Source organism: Ornithodoros turicata, chromosome 10 (genome assembly GCF_037126465.1).
Source record: "Ornithodoros turicata isolate Travis chromosome 10, ASM3712646v1, whole genome shotgun sequence".
Taxonomy (NCBI): domain Eukaryota; kingdom Metazoa; phylum Arthropoda; class Arachnida; order Ixodida; family Argasidae; genus Ornithodoros; species Ornithodoros turicata.
Genome location: NC_088210.1, coordinates 22,249,851 through 22,271,094, shown reverse-complemented (window position 1 = coordinate 22,271,094; position 21,244 = coordinate 22,249,851). Strand labels below are relative to the sequence as shown.

At 47.7% G+C, this 21,244-nt stretch overlaps 2 protein-coding genes across 2 annotated transcripts; one reads left to right on the top strand and one right to left on the bottom strand.

Annotated features, from left to right (window-relative positions):
- Positions 1-227: 227 nt before the first annotated feature.
- LOC135371055 (beta-hexosaminidase subunit beta-like) lies at positions 228-19,333 on the bottom strand. Its single transcript, XM_064605029.1, has 17 exons — positions 19,196-19,333; positions 18,945-19,110; positions 11,387-14,281; positions 10,002-10,320; positions 9,706-9,771; positions 8,447-8,496; positions 8,241-8,351; positions 7,621-7,722; positions 7,390-7,528; positions 5,624-5,816; positions 4,327-4,483; positions 3,718-3,904; positions 3,551-3,641; positions 2,991-3,095; positions 1,720-1,870; positions 1,546-1,644; positions 228-345 (listed from the first exon to the last, which is right to left on the bottom strand). The coding sequence occupies exons 3-17, from the start codon at positions 11,480-11,482 to the stop codon at positions 331-333; spliced, it is 1,881 nt and encodes a 626-aa protein (XP_064461099.1). The 5' UTR covers positions 11,483-14,281; positions 18,945-19,110; positions 19,196-19,333; the 3' UTR covers positions 228-330.
- LOC135369765 (nucleolar protein dao-5-like) lies at positions 14,766-15,968 on the top strand. The gene has a single exon (XM_064603283.1). It carries the CDS (start codon positions 14,766-14,768, stop codon positions 15,966-15,968), a length of 1,203 nt encoding a protein of 400 aa, XP_064459353.1.
- Positions 19,334-21,244: the final 1,911 nt, after the last annotated feature.

Here is a 21,244-nt window from a genome sequence, read left to right as displayed (position 1 = left end):
TTTTTTATCTTCCTCTATAAGGCTGTAACACTGTATTGTACCTCACTTTTCCAGCAACAAAAGTCTCTCCGACTGCACGTAGCGCTCCGCTCCTGAGTAGTCTGCCCCCCATCCTCCTGCAGCCTTATCGAGGTGCCTGCCACCTTGTTCCATGTTACGTGTAGTGCCCTCTACTGTGGCCATTGTAGTAACCGTCCTTACTGAACGGCATTTGGAAGGTATGTTCACACATTTCTAGCTTTTTTATTGTTCAAAAAGTTAACAAAAGAAGACAGATATCTTGCCATTCAACTTATATCCGCAGTGTCCCAGCACAGGCACGGCCCCGCTTCAGCTGTAACAGGTCTGCAATGAAGAGAACAAATGATTGCATGTTTCATATGTTGATCGATGATGCAACAATAACACTAAAAAAAGGGCAGTCCTTGATAACCGAAACTAAATAGACTCTGCTGGCTAACAGATTTGACTTCACTTCACTTTCGCTTTTGACAGCAGGCAGCTCTGGTATTGCAGCTTTCAAATGCACGTGCCATACTTGTAAGGGTTTGCTTTGCAACGGATGATGGAAATTGCGAACCACCGTGGGTGCGGAAGGAACTTTGTTGTATGTATTACAATATGTGCATGCACACCGACCTGTGTCTGCAGATGGGTATTTTCTAGGTTTGCATACTGCGTTAGTAGGGCCCTGACATGCTCGCCTATAATTATTTCGCCTAAGAACAATTTTTACAGGAATATACATCTATATTCCTGCAATTCATTTTACTTGGCTGAATTGCAAAGTTCAGGCCATAGATGGGTAGAAATCCAGCGAACCGGTAGAGATGTAGGAAGGGAGTTGCCTCAGGACAGAAGCCGCCGATATTTCGAACAGAGACTGTTCTTCTTCTGGGCACCGTCCTCATCATTGGCATGGTATTTAAAGGGTTAGGTGTGACGTGTTTAAAGGTTCATGCGAATTGTGGGTCAACAGCCCGGAGGGAAGAAAGGTCCGTACGGGTTTTTACGGCGGGAGTGAATGGCTGCTTTGTTAGAGTGTGGAGGGGATTATGTGAACGTAGTCAGTTTGTCAGTGTCTCCCACTTTGAAGTGCCATTCTTTTGGGATACTTACTGTGCATTTCTGACAATTATTATCTGGGTAACTATTCCCTCTTATCAGTGGTGTCACAAGGGGGGTACGGTCTGCACAGGGTGACACGATGGAAGGGGGTGACGCACTGCACCAGTAGCCCTCTTTCTCTGCAGCGACGTGAGGAGTCCAACTGCGAGCCCGTGATTTTTATTGATTTTTTTCTGCCTCTGGTACGATACGGTTCAGTACTGCATACTGTCTAGTTTGGAAAGGGACCCATTTTCATGGGGGGGGGGGGGATGCAAAGAGCTTCCACATTGGGTGCTCTGCCACCCAATGACGATGTAGATTGGGTGACATGTGCCCAGGTGATGCCACTGCCGCTTATTCTACTCCAGAGTAGAAGAGATACTTCTACTTTCCTCCATGCAAGTCAACTTGGTGTGGAATGGCTGTGCTACGTGCCTTCCCTTTTGGTGCTGGAGTGACAATCCACCTGGTGCAACGGAGAACCATGGGCAGGACACTAAAATGCCTCCTTGTAATCCAAGCGCATCCAAGCACCTAAATGATTCAAGGAGACAGTTATGGTACAAAAGAGTTCCCCTGAAGAGAAGCACTGTAAGAATCTGGACTTGCCAGAAGCAATCCGCACAACAGCAGTGATCTGCATTCGTGGAGTCCTGCGAAATCATACGGGTGCCTTTGCCTGCCTTGTTGGCGAGCATACAGGTTGGACTGGTAGTTTCTACAATAGCCGCATAGTATGGGTTGCGCTGACAAGCCTCGCCTAGAAAAGAATGGTTTACAAAATACACAAAATAAAATTAGGTGACTGTGCAGTAGGGAGCAGTCAGTGCGCAGTAATATCGTACGAAGATGCAGGCCCACTGACATTTTTTGTCCAGTCAGGGGCAGGGCCCTTGCTTCAGTCAGAGAGTGAATCACTGCACGGTGCTCGATGTGATTTGCCTCAGACATTACTGAGTTTTAAAATAGTACACACAAGTGGCTTCAGGTCCCAGAACGCAAACAATGTTTTATGCTCAAAGGACTCCTTTTTTTTCCTTTGGGGAACCCAGGCGCTTGAGTACCCCGCTAAAACTGACCATGTGTGCAACGTTTAGACTTCCACACAAGTCACGGTGTCGTATGTGACTCGTATCTATGACATGGAAGCATGATGCGTTGCATGGTATGGTAATAACGCAATAAGAAGAAATCCAACCCAATCCGATCCAATTCATGATACGTAGGAGTATTGAACGCTTCTCGTATTAACGAATTGTGCTTCTGCGCTACTGCATGGTCCGCTTCCAGCTATCCAGCGATACTGAAATGGAGGTACAGCGCAATCCTGTTAATTCGAACTAAAGAAAGCTGCTCCGAATGAGTCCTTGAGGCTTGATGCGCCCGTAGCGTGTACTAGCTGCATTGGGCGCCTTGCCACACGTTCGTGGTCACGCGATGCCAGTAATATAAGATGCTCATCCACGCCTTTGTGTTGGAAGTGTTCTTCTGGCTCAAGTGTGGCATAAATAAATGATATTCTTATATGTAAACGTGTCCCTGACACGGCAGCAGCGCCCCGGCCGATGCGTATGGCGCGGTCGCGGGCAGTCTTGTTCGGTTAAAGTGGTGCACGTCATGTTAACGAAAGGGTTTTCAAGTCCTCTCGGGTTTTCAAGTCATGGCGCGTCATGTGTTCATATTGCAGGGTGTTTCCCCCATTTGACGGTACCAAAGCACCAGTTCGAATTATCCGGAAGTCCGAATTAACAGATTTCGAATTAACGGGTCACCTGTTGCCTGCACGTGGTATGGGGTCAAGGCGGGGCAACAGAGTTTGCTGTGTTATAATTGCATCTACGCGCGTGTTTTGCCAACTCGTATTTCTGGAAGTGACTTACTGCACCATTCTGCATCGATGACGATCGAGCCTGAACTTGGCCTCCCAGGCATTCGTCATGTTCTCTGGACTCCAGAGCCTCTCTGCCACAGCCGAGGCTCGGGGCCTGAAAACGATGCAAAATAATCATCTACCGTATCTCACTTGCCAGTTTATGCATAGAAATTAGCATGTTTCTTTGGTCTCCTGGAAAGAGAGTCACTCTAAGGTCGTACTTTTTTTTAACCTCTGTATATGTTTACCTGCCACATTACCGTTACATTATAGAACAAACATCTGACCTATGCGGCACGAGGAAGATAGCGTTTACAGTTCTAAAAGTAGCGGTCAGTCCACATAACTATCTACAGTCTATCTATGTACTTGTATAGAGTATGCTTTCTGCCTCATCCAATAACTCCGATCGGCGATCCGAAAAGGCGATCTGCCGCCTTTTCTAGCCTTCTGGCATGTATTTTATTTTGGAAGGTATTGTCAGAACCTCTTTTTCCTTTGGGGGGCTGCAAGGGGCTCTGAGTTTATCGCACAGGAGAATGATGAAATAAGACAAGAAGCCCGTACCAAAGTGTTGAGATGAAGTTGGTCTCATCCACATACTCGCCCCACAAGCAGGCTTCACCACCAACAACGAGGTCTTTTGATTTTTCCGATCCTAGAACACACAGGTTAAGTGACACACAATATAGAACCTGCGGACTTTTCTTTCGCGGAGCCGGAGTGACAAGTACTTGCGAAGCCTGCAGGGTTGCATTCGTAGTAGGTTTTCCAATCTTCTCCGTAACTAATCAGGTCCAGGTACCAGCATGCAGCAACGATAATGCGATATCCTTTATCCGTTACTAGGCGTGCGGAGCCGTACCAAGATTCGGGGTAAACGGTGGACTTCCACACAGTGACAAGTGTGTTTTGATCAACCTGTGTGGAGAGTATGAATATAATATATATATATATATATATACAAATAGAAAAACAAGCCGAAGCTTCGTGGCAGTCTCAACGGACAAATCTACGTGAACTGTTGTTGAACATCCGAATGCTTGCCGATTTCTTCTTCTTATCTTTTACGATGGCAGAAGAAATGAGTTCTCGGTATTGTGCTGTATGGGCCTCCCGGTGTTCCCGCAAGAACTAAGCTAGAAATCTAGTTATTTTATTGTTCCACTCAGCAGCTCGCTAATCTATTTGACCCAATAATGCTGCCTTCGAAATGGTTGACTGATTTGGTGGAGGAACCATATGCGTATTGTGGAACGATGGGCAATATGATTTTTCCAAGATAATTTTGGTTAACTGCACTGTCTCTAAAAACAGATACCCAGCTGAAAATGCTCTCTTACGTTGGCACCGTTCGTGACGGGGTCTTCCCAAATTATAGATTTGTACTTGAGCGTCATGACGTTTCGCAGTGTTCGATGGATGTAGTACTGCTCAAATTCCGTGATGTTACCCAGCTGGTTGGCTTTCAGGAACCTGTCAACCTCTAGACTACTTTTCCTGCATGAGAACATAGGCAGTCACATTTAACTATTCACGACTGCCGCAGAAGAGGTACAAAATCGAGCATACAAAAATACACGTTCACCACTTGTGCATCATTCACAACATTACGTATTATTTCAGCCAGTATATATGCGGTACAGCGGTACACTACCAGAGGTATGATTTGGAGGGGGGGGCTTGGACCTCCGAAACTAAATCGAAATTGGGCTTAGAGATCGTTCGGGAACTGCCCTGTGTAGGTTTTTCGCCGCGAAGAGGTAGGAGATAATATTGCGCCCATTATTGGCCCTAACCAAGAGGAAGGTAACTGCAACCAATGTTTACCAGTGGTGTCAACATAACTTGAAACACGGAACCGGTTCGGGCCGGCATCGAAACCTAACCGTTATGGCTGGCTCTATATAAACCCGAAACGAAACAAAAGCTTGAACGTGAACTGAACCAAAAAGAAACGCTTGCTCCACGCCTTATTTACGGATAATATTTCGGGTACACAGATCGCACACTGCAGTACGAAGAAGCTGCAGCAAGTCCTCAACTTCCCAGCTTTATCAGTTGATTATAAAAATATGCCTTTCAACGGTACTGCTCCCTCCCTGAGCTATTTCCACTGCCACCACCGCTGGCCTTTCGGGTGTATGTCTCCGGACGTCATTTACGAACTCTAAAACCCACGACCTGCTAGATTATAACGATCATGTCATAACCGGCAATTCCTATGAGGAGCCCGTCCGCACAATCCGCTAGGGGCGCTACTCATCGGCACTGAGGTCTGATTGGACGATGGAAATTTGAATTCTGAACGCGCAGAAGCGTACGTACAACTACTGTAGCAGACGACAGCAATAGCTCCTATGAAAACGCTAGGATGATGATGGTAATCAACCTCAGAATGAAACATCTTCCGAGGAATATCCACCGTTTGTACAGAAATACTAAGGTAAGCTGAAGTACAAATAAAATTGTGGAAGTTGAGGAAGCAATAACCCTGCAGATGAGTAGCGCCACCGCTTGCTTCCAAATGCGGCGCTGGGAAGGTGTGCCTATGACATGGTCGTTATAATCTAGTGGGTCTTGGTAAAACCTGTTGGTGGTGGTAAAAACATAAAGGGCATATAGCACGTGTATACTTACCAGCATTCGGGATAGACCTCATCCATACCGAGGTGGATGTATTCATCCTTGAAAATGCGTTGTACTTCGGCGTATATGGTCGCCATGACGTCATATGTGCTGTTGTTCATGGGGTCGAGGATGTCGTGAGCGCTGTACTCTCCATACAAAGCTGTGCCCCTTACTCCTTTGCCATAGCAGGCAGTCAAGATTGCTGCAACCGAAGAACTTTCCTCGTCACGCAGATTATTCCGATCTTGATTCCTCATAACTAAAGTACCGAAGAACATACACCGATATATTTTGCATTATTCGGTTTTAACCGAAAAACACCGAATACAAATGAATGCTAGGGGAAAGATTATTAGGAAGGAGCTTAGTTGCACACGTTAAATTTAACGAAAAAAAAAAAGAAACTGTTTGGGTGACGTCTCACAGGGGGGCTAACTTTGTATTGGCTTTTGGCTGCGCTCAGATGCTCAGTTCTGAAATTACTTTGCGAATTATATTCGCCGATAACTGCAGTGTAAACCATGTATACGCCAGAAAAATCACAGAGGAACACAGAGTTCATGGAAACAAATGAGCGCCGAAAACGTACGCCGAACGCAAAAAAAAAAAAAAAAAAAAAAAAAGGTAGAAGAAGAAGAAACCGAAAGCGCAGAACCCTACACTCATAACGCCGCCTTCACCTCTTGCCTGTGGTTCACGAACTATATATAGGTACAGTGCACAAGGACCACTGATCCTGGTTCCGTTGTCCTGGGCATATGCGCACGTTCCGTTTATATTCTGCGTGCCTGGTCTTGATCCGCGCGCGCGGCTTATCCGCGGGAAGTTTGTCACAAAAAGTGAAAAAGGCGCTATGCAGGCAGGACAAGGGAATGCCCTCTATAGCACTCTGGGTCAATTCACAAACAAATTTAATGGGGATCATCTGTATTCTCGTATGGCCTCAGCTCCGGCAACAAAAGGGAGGCCGTCCATCTGATCTACTCAACGCTTGCAGTAAACCGGAGCCCTTCGCTATTCGTTCAACTCAGTTCCTCACTTGCTCACCCATGTTCACTTATCTCCATGCCCAGCTCTGTCTCCCGTTCCTCACCCATGCTCACTCCTCCGCCTCGGCTCAGTCCTGTATTTGCACACTCATGCTCAGTTCCTTCACCACGTTACGTATGAGTGAGCTTTGCCAACACCGCCTAGATACAGAAAGCCTGCGCGCTCGTAGCCAATCACGACCGTGCTTTCAGCGGTCGTGGCCATGGAGAACCATCACTGTCGTCTGCGAGTTGTGATTGAACGTCCCCGCGTACTAAGTGAGAAACCTTAGAAATAAAACGCAAAACGACGTAAATCTTTCTCAAAACGGATTTCCTGAAAAGCGTCTCGCACTTTTTGTCTAAATATTTAGGTCTGCAGCTTCCAGGTGAGCTGCAATTATTTGCGAGTTCTTGAATACGCAGAACGGTGAATCGCAGCAGCAGACGAATTCTGGCTATATGTGTCTACGTGGGGAAGGAGGGAGAGGAGGCAATGCGCATGTTTTCTCTATCTGGGTGGTGTTGGCTTTGCTGAGGTATAGGCCGTGGGCGCAACAAGGGCCTAGGCTAAGCAAACGAAGGTGTATACACAAAAGTAGACTTAGTCGGCTCTTGTCACATGAGCTAGGTCTTGTGTCCTTCTCTCATATGCGCAAAGAGACACTTGCTGCATTGGATCTTGCCTAGGCTAAGAGCCTATCCGCACTAATGTCGTATACATGCAGCCTATATTTATGTACTTACAGGGCAGCACGCTTCCAAGGGCCTGTGTGTGTCCTGGGGCATCGATCTCTGGTATCACACGAATACCTCGAAGCCGGGCGTATTCGATTATGTCTTTTACGTCCTCTTGAGTGTAGACGTGGTGCTTGGTGAACGCTCCCTACGGATTACGTTTACGAGGAATCAGGTAAAAGCTTTTTGCCATCACACGTGCCCTAGCTTCTCGATCATGATTGGCGCTATATGGCTTACAATATCAGTCATGTTGGGGAAGCTCTTCAGCTGCAGTGGCCATGACTGGTCATCCACGATGTGCCAGTGTAAAACATTGAACTTGTTGTAGGACATGGCATCCTGGAAGACAAGATCTCTGCAGTGTCACGGCAGACTAGATTTCGCGCATTCAGTTTATCCCATTGCCATTTTTCAGTATAGTAAAATTAATATCTAATTTTGAGAAGTAAGCCTTCATGAGCGCAGTCGGCGGGGCATCGTGGCAACACTACAGAAGGTCGATTTTCGCCTCTCACCACACAGCTTCTGGCGGAGACGGGAAACTCAGCTCACTGTCGCTAGGAGGCAGACTCCAGAGCTCGCTGTGACGTCATCTACTCAATGCGAAGCCGAAAGTATGAAGCTTTGCAAATTCTTTCGAAAACTGACGGCATTGTGCTGTTTCTTTTCTTTTTGGTACGGAGTCAGAATTCGGTTGACAAACACCAAATAATTTTTGTTGTCGATAGTGTCATTGATGATAGTGACATGACAGTGATATTGACCGCTACAAATATGCGGGACAATCACTTTCACTCCCGCGGCGAAGCCTCGTCCTTCTCTTCGCCTCTTTGAGACTATCATGCCGGTATACTTACAAGATTCTGCTTTATGAGCCACGTGGGCAGAAAATGTCTCGCCGTATCGATCAGTATGCTTCGGAAAGTATACCTAGGTGAATCTTCAATATAAGTTTCGTTGATGAAGCACTGTAAAATGGATAATGAAGCTATATACATATAGCCTCTCATAGCGACAACTCTTCGTCGGGAGGACTCCTAAAATGATGCGAATTTGCTCTTACAGTTAACCCTTCTTCGTCCGTGTAGATCAGGTGGGTAAACGTTTCAAGACCTGCGTTACAAAAAGCAGAAAATCTGCCTGAGAACCTCTGGTACTGGTATCGTGATTGCGATTTCTACAGAAACCTTCCACAGCATTTTCGCGTTACTTTACTTTACTTTACTACGTGACTGAAGCGGTAATACTGTCTAACTTCGGTCCTGCACTGTGAGACGACTCATCAGCTAATGGGTACAGTGTCGCTTCTTGCGATGAAACTCTCCAAACATAATTGAAACTGAAGGTCTGAGGCTGGAACACAGAAGAAAGGACAACACAACGCGGCCTCAAGTGCCTGGTAGAGCCCCGGACCGGCAATCCAGAAGGTGTGGGTTCGTGCCCTACCTACAGCTGGCTAACCTTTTCAGTGATTTCCTTCTTTCATCATTCCCCAAACATAATCATTAAAATAAAGTAGTTGATGTTTGGAAGCGGTAACTTCGCGACTGCTCACGTCGCAGTGTCGCAAGGGACTGTGGTATATGGTATGCATCCGTGTTTCGCCAGAGGACTACGAAATGAAATTAACTGATACTCACCACCAAGTATTTTCTCCCATTGACGCCCCCAAACAGTGGCGTATCTAGGGTGTGGCAGGTGTGGACAGGTGCCATGGGCGCCAGGTGAACAGGGGCGCTATTACGTGGTCGGATGTGAATGTGCCAGGTCGGGTACTCAACCTGGCACATTCATAAATGATCTAAAGCACCCGCCATTACAGAGGTTATAGTGTGAAACCTAGTGCGGACAACACGAAAACGCATCCCCAAGGACATCATGTTAACCATGTTGCCATGGGCGCAGGTAGCTCTAGATACGCCACTGCCCCCAAATCTTCCACTACCCCGCAAATTCCCTTCAAAAATACAAAAAAGAAGAAGAAAGGAAGAAAGCCACCAGAGCCAGCAAATATGAAAGTCATGCCGCCTTATAAGAAAAATCCGTCGCGGATTTCTACGAAGCGGAGGTGTCACCAAAAGCACATCTTCGAGTAAGTATACGGGACAAGCTTGATCCATTTGGTGATGTCAATTATACAGCATTCAGCTTTTGCAGAGGGAGGTTAACGAAATGAACCAAAATAACCATTTTGAAATAAGCCCAACGCAAGCTATCCAGCATTCATAGTCGTCTCACCAGTGACCTGCCGACTAATCGGCGGGTGCCCGCGTACAAGGCGAGCCGCGATTAGGCCTATTGCCTAAATGGCCATGTGCTTACCTCTTAGCACACCCCACGTGGTGTTTGCCTTGAGTACCTTATTACCCTTGGTGATGTCAATGACGTCTGCAGGAAAACAGAACAGCTTACATGAACGTAGACAGAAGGAATATCTGGCGTTGTCATATGTTATGTTACGACTCGTCAGGTCTGTCGCGTATTTCGCCCATGTGATAGAGACCGTTGTTCTGTTGAACACCCGACAGAAGAAGAACAGAACAGAGGAACAGTCTCCGCTAAGTCCTATATACTGACAGCGAAAAGCCACTCGCTTAGCTATAGTCCCCGTGACTTACAACTTTCGTCCGCGTCTTCGTAAGGATAGCTGCAGTCACGAATTTCATAGTTGGCCACTTTAACTTCCAGCGAGTCCAGGACAGGTAGTCCATCGGCCGGACGCGCATTCCTATCAGCAGTTGATCGAATGAGAGCCCGGTAGCGATGTAATGCGTCCGTTATAATGTCACATGACCGGACACTCGTTACGAGAAAGAACCGTGAAGTGTCCAGGGTCATGAGCTTGTCGGTCGGCTGCCACAATTTGGGCATGGGCCACGGTGCGCCAGGTTCCTCTTGCTTCTCAAGGGGCCGAGCTTCAGTTGTGTCAGGAGAAGCCTACACATTTGAATAGGAATTTGGAAATGACTGAGTATTGTGGAAGCGATGAGGTTTTCTTATTTATTTTATAGTAACAACTCAAGTCACCCAAGTCGGGAACATACACGAGGGAGGAGTGCAACCAACATAACGTATGCTACACGTACACGAACAATACATGCATATGATATACGTACAATGAGATTCCACCAAACATCAACGCAATGGCTCAACATCAAAAGGAAGGAAAATTCGAAAGCAACTGTAAAGTCAGTGGCAATGGAAAGAGTATACAACAATAATGCCTGATGAGTATTTCATGTTTTACACAATAATAGTGAGGTGTAATGACATCAATGGCTGAGCAGTGCGGACTCATGTCTAAAAAATAATACGATCGTATTATATCATATTTGATAATTGTGTGAAGCGAGAAGGTTCACAAAAGCTGTATTGCCTTACAAGTAATGGAGACAGCGGTAGCATCAGGCTCAGGAAAGTGAGGTCGGACGCGATGACGGCGCAAGAATGTGTCGCGAAGGTGGCCGTGCGTTAGTAAGTCGAGTAAGTCAGTGAGACTCTTAATGGTGGAGGTCATGTTTGGTCATGTGACATTGGAAAACATATTGCTGTCTGAAGTCACAGTAGGAGGGCATCCCGTGAGTTGTTGCGGTATGCGTGCAATTACGAGAAAAAATTGTAAAAACATACGCTGCTGCCTCATTCGGACCGAAGAAAGACACCTCTGAAGCATCCCCATGTTTTCCCATGTCACGTGGCTCCAAGGCGCGCAAAGGCTGCGCGTGACGTAACGTGCACAAGCCTCATTACTAACCAAGAAAGAAATCTACAGCTTCCAGGGCACCAGTCAAGGGTAGCTGTATGAGACTCCTAGATACCAGACGCATATGTATTCTAATTTCGGGCATATTAGGGCAGCATGAGCAAGCTGTTTTACGGACGGAGGAGCAAGCCTGTGACATTCGTATTGCACGATTCGTTGCACTACCCTTATTTGGACACGACATGTCTCTCGGAATCATAAGCCACGACATGCAGCTTATACGGCCACATTGACGGTTACCTTCAGAGGACGACGAGGATCTTTAGAAATGATTTCGGCACCGCAGGGAAACGTTAGGATTGCCACATAAGTCAGGAAAGACTGGCACATCAACATTCTGACGCCGGTTATTCTGTCTTCTTCACGCAGGAGGTGTGTTTTGCTCTTTCTTCTTCGTCTTCTTCTGTCCCACGTAGAATGGCGTGTACGTGGAGCATCTTCTTCTTCTTTCTTCTTCCACCACTAAACACAGCATTGGATCTTTTGTGAGCGATATCGTTGTGTGCATGAAGCATAAGTGCTACACCGGTGCCTTGTCTGGCGTCTTTCAGATTCAGATGCTTGGGTGTTGATGAGGCGTAAACGATGTGTTTGACTTAATAAACCTCTACCCGAGAAGTTGGTAGACAGACTGAAACCGAAACAAATCGGAAGGGGAGGGCTGGGTTCCACGGATGGACACTTGTTCGCTGCCTCTTATATTGAAAGAAAAGTAGGACCGAAGGTCGCATCCCTTTCAGAGACCATCGTAATCCTCTCAAGACCGTGGCTTTCGGGGCAACCTCGTTCGCCTCTAGCTTCGAGCGTAGTTCAACTCTACCAAATTGGTGGCGCTGTTGTACACTATGACGTCATTTGTTCACAAACAGGGAGAGGTCTATTGCTCGTCCAGTGTTTGCAAATTCTGTCCCATCAACGTCGCATTCGTAACAAGGTTGTCTATCCGAGTGACCATTATTAGAGCTGCCCACACAACAGTCACAACACAACAGTACATTCTACATACCACATGTGCAGTGGAGCAACAAGAGTATACCTTCATGCTTATAACTTCTTTATTTCGCGCTCTTGCGCACATTCTAGGGCAGCATGAATGAAGATCAAACCCAGGAACACATACGAGCAGCATTCATCATGAAAGCACGTACTCCGATCCACAAAGTAGTCGCCTTCCGAAGAAGCGCTCTTATGGTAACCGGTACAGGTCAACTTGGAGCGCGAGTACGCTTCAGAGAACGGCTGCTCGTAGAGCCGACAGAAAGTACAGTCAGCGCGAAAAAAAAAAAAAAGAAAAGAAAGAAACTGCACTTTCAAATGTATTCTGCAAGAGCCGCAGAATGCCTCGAAGTGCTGTAGATCTCAGCCTCTAGTTAGGCTATACATATAACTAGAGCCACTAAAGAGGGAGCAGAGTAACGACACTGAGCCACGCCGGTGAGCGAGTCCGCCATATTGCGTCCGGCGCAGCTGCGTCGCCTAGCAATGGGACGACAATCTCCTCCTTCTCCGCCGGAGGACAGCGCGCCCAGCGCGCAACCGAGGAAACTCAACATGGACGGCGCGTTCATGGAAGGAGAAACCACGTGACACGATCGGCCCAATCGCGGACACCGAACGGCGACTCCGGCGCGGAAAATCAAGGCGATACTCTGTACCCCTGTGTAGTGACTCTACGTATAACCTCGGGCGGAGGAAGGTACACCTAGAAAGAGAGCTTCGCCGTACAACGAGCTCAGCTATCCTCCTACGCTCCTCTCTTTTCTCAAATCAGAAGCGAAAGTGAAACTGCCCTGGTTGACACAGAATGTGTTATTCAGTGAAGTTCTGAGTTTAGGGTGTATATACATGTAATGTGATATAAGAGCGCGATGGAGAAAACACTGTTTTCTTTTTTCTTTTTTGAAAGAAGGCAATTGCTTATTAACCAACGCAACCATTAGATCGATCGGAATGTCTATCCGTGCCTGATGGCGTGCAAAGTAGATAACGCGATAACAATCCTGTTTTGAAAATGAGAGATTTGGCACGGGAATTATGAACGTTTGGAGCTTCGACGAAGACGGAACGTTAGCAGATTCCTTTAACACACACACAAACACAAAAACAATTAAACAGCACACGGACGCAGAGGAGACACTGTCCACTGACGATTCTCGGTCACCATCAGAAATGTGGTAATCAATGTGCCCTATATTACATACAACGGGCAAAGCAGTAGAACCGTATGAGTAACGACAGTATACTGTACACTCAGGATAATACTGACATCACACAGTGAAGAGCATTAAGAGCGTGCGTGGCCAAGAAGCGCATAACTCTAAGTGGCAGCGGGGAAGTTTAATACTGACACGTCTTTATTTCAACGACGTGATTGTTCCCACGATAAACAGCTGTCGCAACAGGAAAACAGCTACGCAACCACAGATGAAAGAACGCGGGTGCACCCTATAGGGACATATAAACGTTAAACAAACCATGATTGCTCATTGCAACGCGACTGCGCTACAATGCGATGCCTCAACAGAAATCGTCTCAGCAGTCGAACGCGAAGAAGCTGTATTCTGTGGTCAACAGTTCCTTCCGTGACATTGACCATATATTCTCTGACACAATTCCCGAGCTGCTATCAAACACACTTCCTATATATTGCACTGTTCCCAAACGTTTGTCCTCGTGCTGCGAAATTAGTTCTCACTGATAAAGAACCTCCACTGCATGGTCAGCCAGTGTACTTGAGGCCACAATATGCGTTCGGCATTTACATAGTACGCAAAGTGCGACCTTTATGCCCGTCACCTATAAAACTCTTCCCAGTATTTAGGCCCCCGGTGGCTCGGTACTGAGGCCCGTCAAGACCTTCCCTCATACCAAGAAACATTCTACTACAGTCTCATAACAAGCTCAGACAACACTTGCGGGTAGTTGTGGTCAACGTTTAGTGCCGGAAGAGACACTGACTTGTCTCCGTCCTTGACCGAGACAAGGGTAAGGGTGGAGTGGACTGCGCTGTCTCCAGCCTGCCTGCGAGTGGTACGGCCCAGAAGCGGCAGGAATCCTTCAGTGGCTGCGTTGACCATGTACGGATCTTCTCCCCGTAGTGCTCGGCTCGTCGGAGCTGGTGGAACTTTCTTCGGGCTGAAATGCGAAATATTAATCCTCGTAAATGGCCTGCCTTTTTGTCCGAAGTAAGATCCTATGACAGTGAATTTTACGAAGCGCATGCATGCCCTTTGCGTCCAGTCCTTGGCCCAGCTATATAGTCAATTTCATAGCCCCGGGCCAACCTCCCTTGGGGCTAATGTATGGAGTGCCATAGCTAATGGTCATTCTTCATAATGCAGAAGAAGAAGAAGAAACAATCTTCTTGTATAACGCATAACGGACCTTGTGGTATACGCGTAACAGGAGTTGACATGCAGGTCACCTGTAGAAATCGTCTTTCTGAGCCTAGTGATGTATGTCTTATGGAAGGGCTAAAACTGTAAACGTGGCTCGATCAAAAAATGTTTCTTCCGCCGTAATATTCCTCTCCTTGCCAGCTGGAGGACAAGAAAGAGAAAGAAGAAACGCTTAGCCGCTACCAGCGTGTGTCCTTCAAGGGACAGCTAGCTCAGCTAGCATGTTCCAGTCGGATCAAAATTTATGCCGAGAGGCTGACTCCCCGGGACAGAAAATCAGCTCGGAGAATCAGGTAAAATATGACGGGGAGGGTCGGCACAGCGCGTCTCCTGTGGCCGAACCTGACACCCTCAGGGCCGACCCGCTTCCGACTCGAATCTCGCAGACCAGTAACGGGGGAGATACCGGGCTTTCCCCTTCCAGCGCGGAACCCCCGCAAGTGTCCGAGCTCGAACCTTGCGAAGATGGCGTGCCGTCCGAGACTGTTAATGAAAATCCGGAGCTTAGAGAGATGGAAAGCGTGCTTAGAAATGTGATACAAATAATGCAAGAGCCTCCCGTGCGGCTTGCGGAAAAGGTCGTCGACGACGTAAACGTCTCTTCCGGCGACCTGATCGCCGACCCCCAGGCATCGACCAGCGGTAACGATGAGCCCGCCGTAAGATTCGCGATGAAACAAACTTGCGACAGCAGTGAGAACACCTCCCCCGATGCGACTCCGAAGAAGTCCAAAGTCGCGAGGCCTGTGCTGAAACATAGAGAACCGCCAAAGAACACGAAGCCCAAGAACACGTTTAACGATCGCATAAGGTTTTTCGCCAGGAAGAAGCCGGCCCAGAACAAAATTGAGAAACCTGCGAGTCACCGTGTGTTAGAAGTCCAGGGAAACCCTAGAAAGCCCGCGGGTCCCGAAGGAGCAGAATTCCTTTCGAAGCTTTCCTTCCTCGACAACATCGATCGCAAGATCACCTGGGGAAAGGCAAAGACGTACCCTGGAAGTGTAACGGTGTCCGAGCTTAACGACGATCGCATTGGAACTACGGAGGTCAATCGGATGGCCACCAAAGTAAAGAAACGTAAGAAGCAAGAGCCGCAGCCCAAGCCCAAGTTTGAAGGCATCTCTTTGTTGAGGAGCATCCTGGGTATCTCTAGCCCGTCACCGAATCGTAAGGGAGCCATAACGAATACGAAGAACCCGAAACGGTCGCCCAGTGCGAAGCCCACGAACAAGCAGTCGCCTAGTCGTACGCCACGCACACAGTCACCCCGCGGAAAGAAGAAAAGCCTGTCTAGAGAGAAGATGCCTGCGAAAGAGGGATCTGCGAAGACCGACACCAAGGAAGAAGCTAGTGCAGAGTCTGTGAAATCCGCAACGTCCTCCGAAAGTGAATCTACGGGAGAAAACAATACGAGTCAGAGCTGAAACATTAAAAAACAAATTTCACGTGGAAGTATACCTTTCACGGATATGTCGTCAATCAGTTTCATCGCAGAAACGGTAGTAAAGTCGCGGTATAGGGATTGGGAAGTAAAACAGCAATGACAACGCGATGGGCATTAAAGGGCAAGGGGAAGGCAGATATGCAGATAGCTGACGATGGCTCGCGCGGAGATACACGTGGACTGCTATGCATACCTTACGTACAACTTGCGAGGCACAACGAGAGGGCAGTAACATTCACGAAGCAGCACTTTCTCTTCGAAGACTAAAAAAAAAAAAAAAAACAAGGCTCGATTCTCAGCAGCAAGCCGTATCGCGATTGCACGCATCAGCACTGGAGACGAAGTTATTGGCTTGTTTATGACGCGCGAACACCTGCAAACGCGATGAAACTGTATCGGTGCACATTTTATCGAAACTATCACGATCTGAAGGAAACTGGACACTAAGGTAGTTCTGCTTCACCTGCATAGACAGTCGATGACACAGCAGGCGACAGGCAACGGACCAGTAGCTTCCACCACTTCGGAATGTGGGCTCAGAGATTCTGTGTGCGAGGCAAACACAAGTACAGGCAGACCGAGCGTTACAGAAACCACGCGGGCAAGGGCAAGTGACCCCAACGCGTGTGGAGCAGAATGTGACAAATCGATAATTTCGTCTGACGGTGCCACAGGGAAACTTTCCACAGCATCGCTAGGTTCGGTGAACGAAGGATGCACTTTGTTGTACGATGGTGCTGGTAGCATTACATCTGGAGAAGCGGACGCCTTCGATCTTGGACGGTCTCATACATTAGAGCACGCTGGCGCAGTGCAGGAAAATGAGCACAAGGCCATTAGTAGTTCTTGCGAACGGAACGACACTAGCGTGCAAAGTCGAACGAGTGGTCAGACAGATAAGAGCCATGCTGGTAGCTTAAGAGGTGCCGTCAAAGTAGAAATTCCAGATGCAGACAAGCACGCCACAGAAAGACGTTCAAAAGCAGACGACACGGTGCAAGAATTACTTTCAGATACACACGACCTCTTGGAACGAGGTCGCCAGCCAAGTGAAGCAGGCGGGTCTGCAAGACGAAGCGATTCAGAAACGGGCAAGAACACGGCGCAGACGCTACAAGACACACACAAGCCTGTTCAGGAAACGGTTAAGAGTACTGACAAGTCGGAAGCAGAATCGCTCCCGATTGTAAACAAGACTGCCGATCTATCGAGTCAGGCTGAATTACGTCGTCAATTTCTTAGCGGTTCTTCAGCAGGCGACAAGAAGGCGCCTCCTGTTGCCGTACCCAGCGAGGCGGTATTCCACGGCGGCGAGTACGCGGATAAAGGCCATGAACAAAAGACCAAACATCTCGATAAACACTACGTTCCTCTAAAACAGTCGGAGCCCAAAACAGAGACAACAATTGCAAACATAAAGAAAGCCACTCTGGAACCGTCTGCTTCATTGTATTCCATATCACAAGAGTCCGCGTCACCATGTCCGGTGGAAACAATTGAATCGCCTCCGCTCGCTATCCAAGGCCAAATAGAGCTTCTCTTGCGTGAAAGTACAGAGGAAACTGCGGGTGCGGTAGCCGACCATTCTGCGAAACGTCGCGAAGCAAGTTCGGGCTGTAGCAATACATTGAACGCAGTAGCGAACCAGCGAAACAGTCAGGACGGCAGCCAGCGGGCACCGACAACAACTCGTAGCATGAGCGACACTCATTTCTTCAAGAATAGTACTTTGACTTGTCAGACCTCTGACACGAAGATTGTGAAGAGCAACATAATGTGCACAAATGATGGCACGAACGATGACGCGAGTGCCCCACAGCAATTCAGCAACGAGGCGTTGACAGGAGACATCACCGACAATGATTCCTCCTCGTTAATTGCGACCAAGAAGATATCTTGGGGGAAAGCGAAGTCGTACCCTGGAAGCGAAACTGTTTCAGAATTGGATGACGACAAATCAGGGAGTCGCATCGACTTCCGCGAGCGCCGGAGGCCATCGGTTGATTACCCGGGGCCTTCTTGCAGGGATAGCTCTTCTCAACGGCGCAGTCCCTCAAAAGACCTCAAGAAACCTTCGAACAGAGAGACGTCACGGTCGCCATCGAGATCAGACAAAAGAAGGCGCTGAGCACTGCTAATCGTTGTGAGCTGACGGCGTGCGCCATGTCTAGAAAGCCGACGTTATTTGGTAGCACGATGTTGCCACATGAAACAGTGCTTATAGGCTTCTTGATACGGAATGCTGGAACAGGACTTCGACATTATATGCTCAATATCTCCCATGCCGGATGGCTGCGAACTGGAATAACTGAAGTAGCGCATAGGGGAACGTACATGGGGCGTGTTCTTTATGTACGGTCTTTATCGGAGTGGTGAAACTTCTGGACGGTATAGTAGCATATCTTAATTTTATCACTATTTACATGATATGTCGTCACTCGGAAGTCCACTCTCCAACTGCCACCAGGGCTAATTTTTTCGTGGTTCGTAATGGTGCTAAAGCGGTTGAAGATCCCTGGAAGGGTGTACACCACTAGCGCAACGTTTTAGTCTGCGAGGCTGGGAAATCGAAACCGCCCAGTAATAAAAATACAAGCGAGAAACATCTTCAAACTTCTTGTGAAACATGTCAAAGCTGAGTCTCAACATACGTTGTCTACCATATGAACCTTCTGGCGCTGCTCCCCTTTTGCGTACCGTAGCATTGCACACTGCACTGTAATGCTGAACTTCACACCTCTTATAGCGATCTGTTGTTGTTGTTGTTTTTTTTAGAAAAGACCCGGATACTTTTATGCATGAGACGTTATCCTCGATGGTTTGACGGTTTTCAAATTTACACTCCAGATGGTATTCCCCCTACAATGTCGCGTTCTTTCATGCGGCTACAAGGCATACATAAGATGTAATGGCACACTATATCCCTGTAGCTGATATAGATTCAAATGAAGATTACCGTCCTCGTTTCACCAGGGGCGCCTGGCGCTTTTCTGGATCCACAGCGTCGAACAGCTTGAAAAGTAGATCGGTGTTTTTAACGCGGACAATCACTCGATCTGAGCCGCTGTTGTCGTTTCGACCTTCCGTTCTGGAATGTTGAGGTGGACCAACAGGTCGTAAATCTGTGAAGAGAGAGAGAGCGCCGTTGGTAAAGCAAGACTTCGCGGATCATCTCGTAGGGGACTAGATAGAGTCATTCGTGACAACCTGAATCATCATCTTGAGCGTCGTTTTTGAGAAGCGGTGGAAGTAGAGGAACCACAACTGCAGGAGATACGTCGCTCGTCTGGTTCGGCTGTTGCCAGAATGAATGTGGCAATGCACGGAGCTTCATTGGGAGCGGTTCTGGAACAAAATGATGAAGTGGTCGTAGGTAATACAAAAAGGATGGTAGAAGGTCAGGGAGGACGAAAAAAAAAAGAAGGAACAATACGAGAGAGGATTGGGGCCAGCTCGCACAGACGTTGAGGGCTCAGTCGCGTCCTGAGTGTCTTCAGTAGCACATCAGGAACACGCCAGTGTCCTCAACGCTGACCGTTGGTGAGGCACTGCCAAGGCTATAACTATAGTGTACTGACGAAACGATAGAAGGTCTGGGGAATATGATATATTCATTGAACATAAAAGTAGGCTGGTGATAATCTGGAGATGTCATTCTTTGGGATTGAGGGAACACAACGACTAACATGGAGCAGCGAGCTTGTTGTCCTGTTGCTTCTTGTTCGTCGTTGTCGTCCCTCAATCTCAAAGAATATAATCTCCAGATATACTACTTGTTTCTGATGTAGCTTTCAGACGCCCTTTCTGTGCATGTAAGACGGTGCTATCGGGCTCTGTGGGTTTACTGCGGGTGCATCTAAGACTGGCCGGCAGAATGTTCGAGCGCCAGTAACAAAATAATTGGAGTCCGCCAACCTTATGCCATTGCTTTGAAGACGCTCTGGTTTTATGGTACAGCGGTGACCAGGTGGATAAGCTTTCGCCAACCTCTTTTTTCGTGCGCTTATGTCTAGGTAAACGGCATACATTGTGCATAACGTTTCTCGTGGAAGACACCTCAGGAATCTGTGAGAGCTCCGGTCGGAAGTCGATCCAGCGACAGATCAGAGTGTCACTGTGCTATGAACTGAGCTTCCGACACGGAACTTGGGGTCATGGAACCGCAAACTAACAATGACAAACGAGTGCAAGTGCAAGCCGACGGCCTTGCACAGGGATCTCTTCATTCTCTCTTGACATCCGCAAAGATCTTACAACGTCTCCCAATTTTTTAGATATATACGAGTATATTTTATACGAATATACGCTGCAACCGCCTTCTGATACAGGTGTCCCGCCCGCCTGGACTCCAACGCCACCATATGATAAAAGTCCTGCGCAAATTCATGGGCTCACAGAAACCATTTCAAAGAAACCGATCTCAATCAGAGTCCAGGGGCCCTATTTTCGCCAAAGTAATCGACCTGGATAACTTTGTGTCTCGCCATTGTCATTGGTCGTTATGTGAAGAAGGCGTGAAGAACGCAGATGAATGTCACGCGCCCTCAACCATTCACTTGTGTTCTTCACGCCTTTCTGTGAGGCTGACAACGACAAACCCTTTCACCAGCACCAGCACCACCACCGTTCTTCACGCCTTCTTCACGTAAGACCAGTTACAGGCGAGACACAAAGTAATCGAAGTCAATTACTTTGACGAGGATAGGGCCCTAGACTGCCTCACAGACGTGCGGCACGCCGTGCCGATTGCCTCGCGTGCCATATGCTCATAAACCTCTATGCAACTCGCAGGGTCTCCGTGGCACGCGGGGTCTATATGCTCCCTGGCGCGGTGTGACCTTCTACTATATGTCGACGCATCTGGGAGGCTGTCTGGTTCGTGGTCTTTCTTCTACATCTTCATAGTGTCTGCTCTAAAATTGCTGACGCAATTCAACAAAGCTTCTTAATTTCGAACTTGAAAATTCTTGCGGTCCCTTTCTGCGTGCCTTTCAGTTTACCATCACAGTCCCTAAGAAACTGCATAACTTGAGCTTGGATTATCGACTCGACCTGACTCCCTCTTGGCGTGCGTTTCTTCGCTCGTCCAGACGCACTTTTGCTTCCAAGTAGTCCTATACCCACAACGTCTATCGTAACGTCGTAACGAAGTCGCCGCGAGTACTCAAGTATCGCAAAGGAGACGCACGCCTGTACTTTTTAGAGCGTAGTATTTAATGACTCAATGCTGTCATCCAGTCATGCTTACCCATAGCG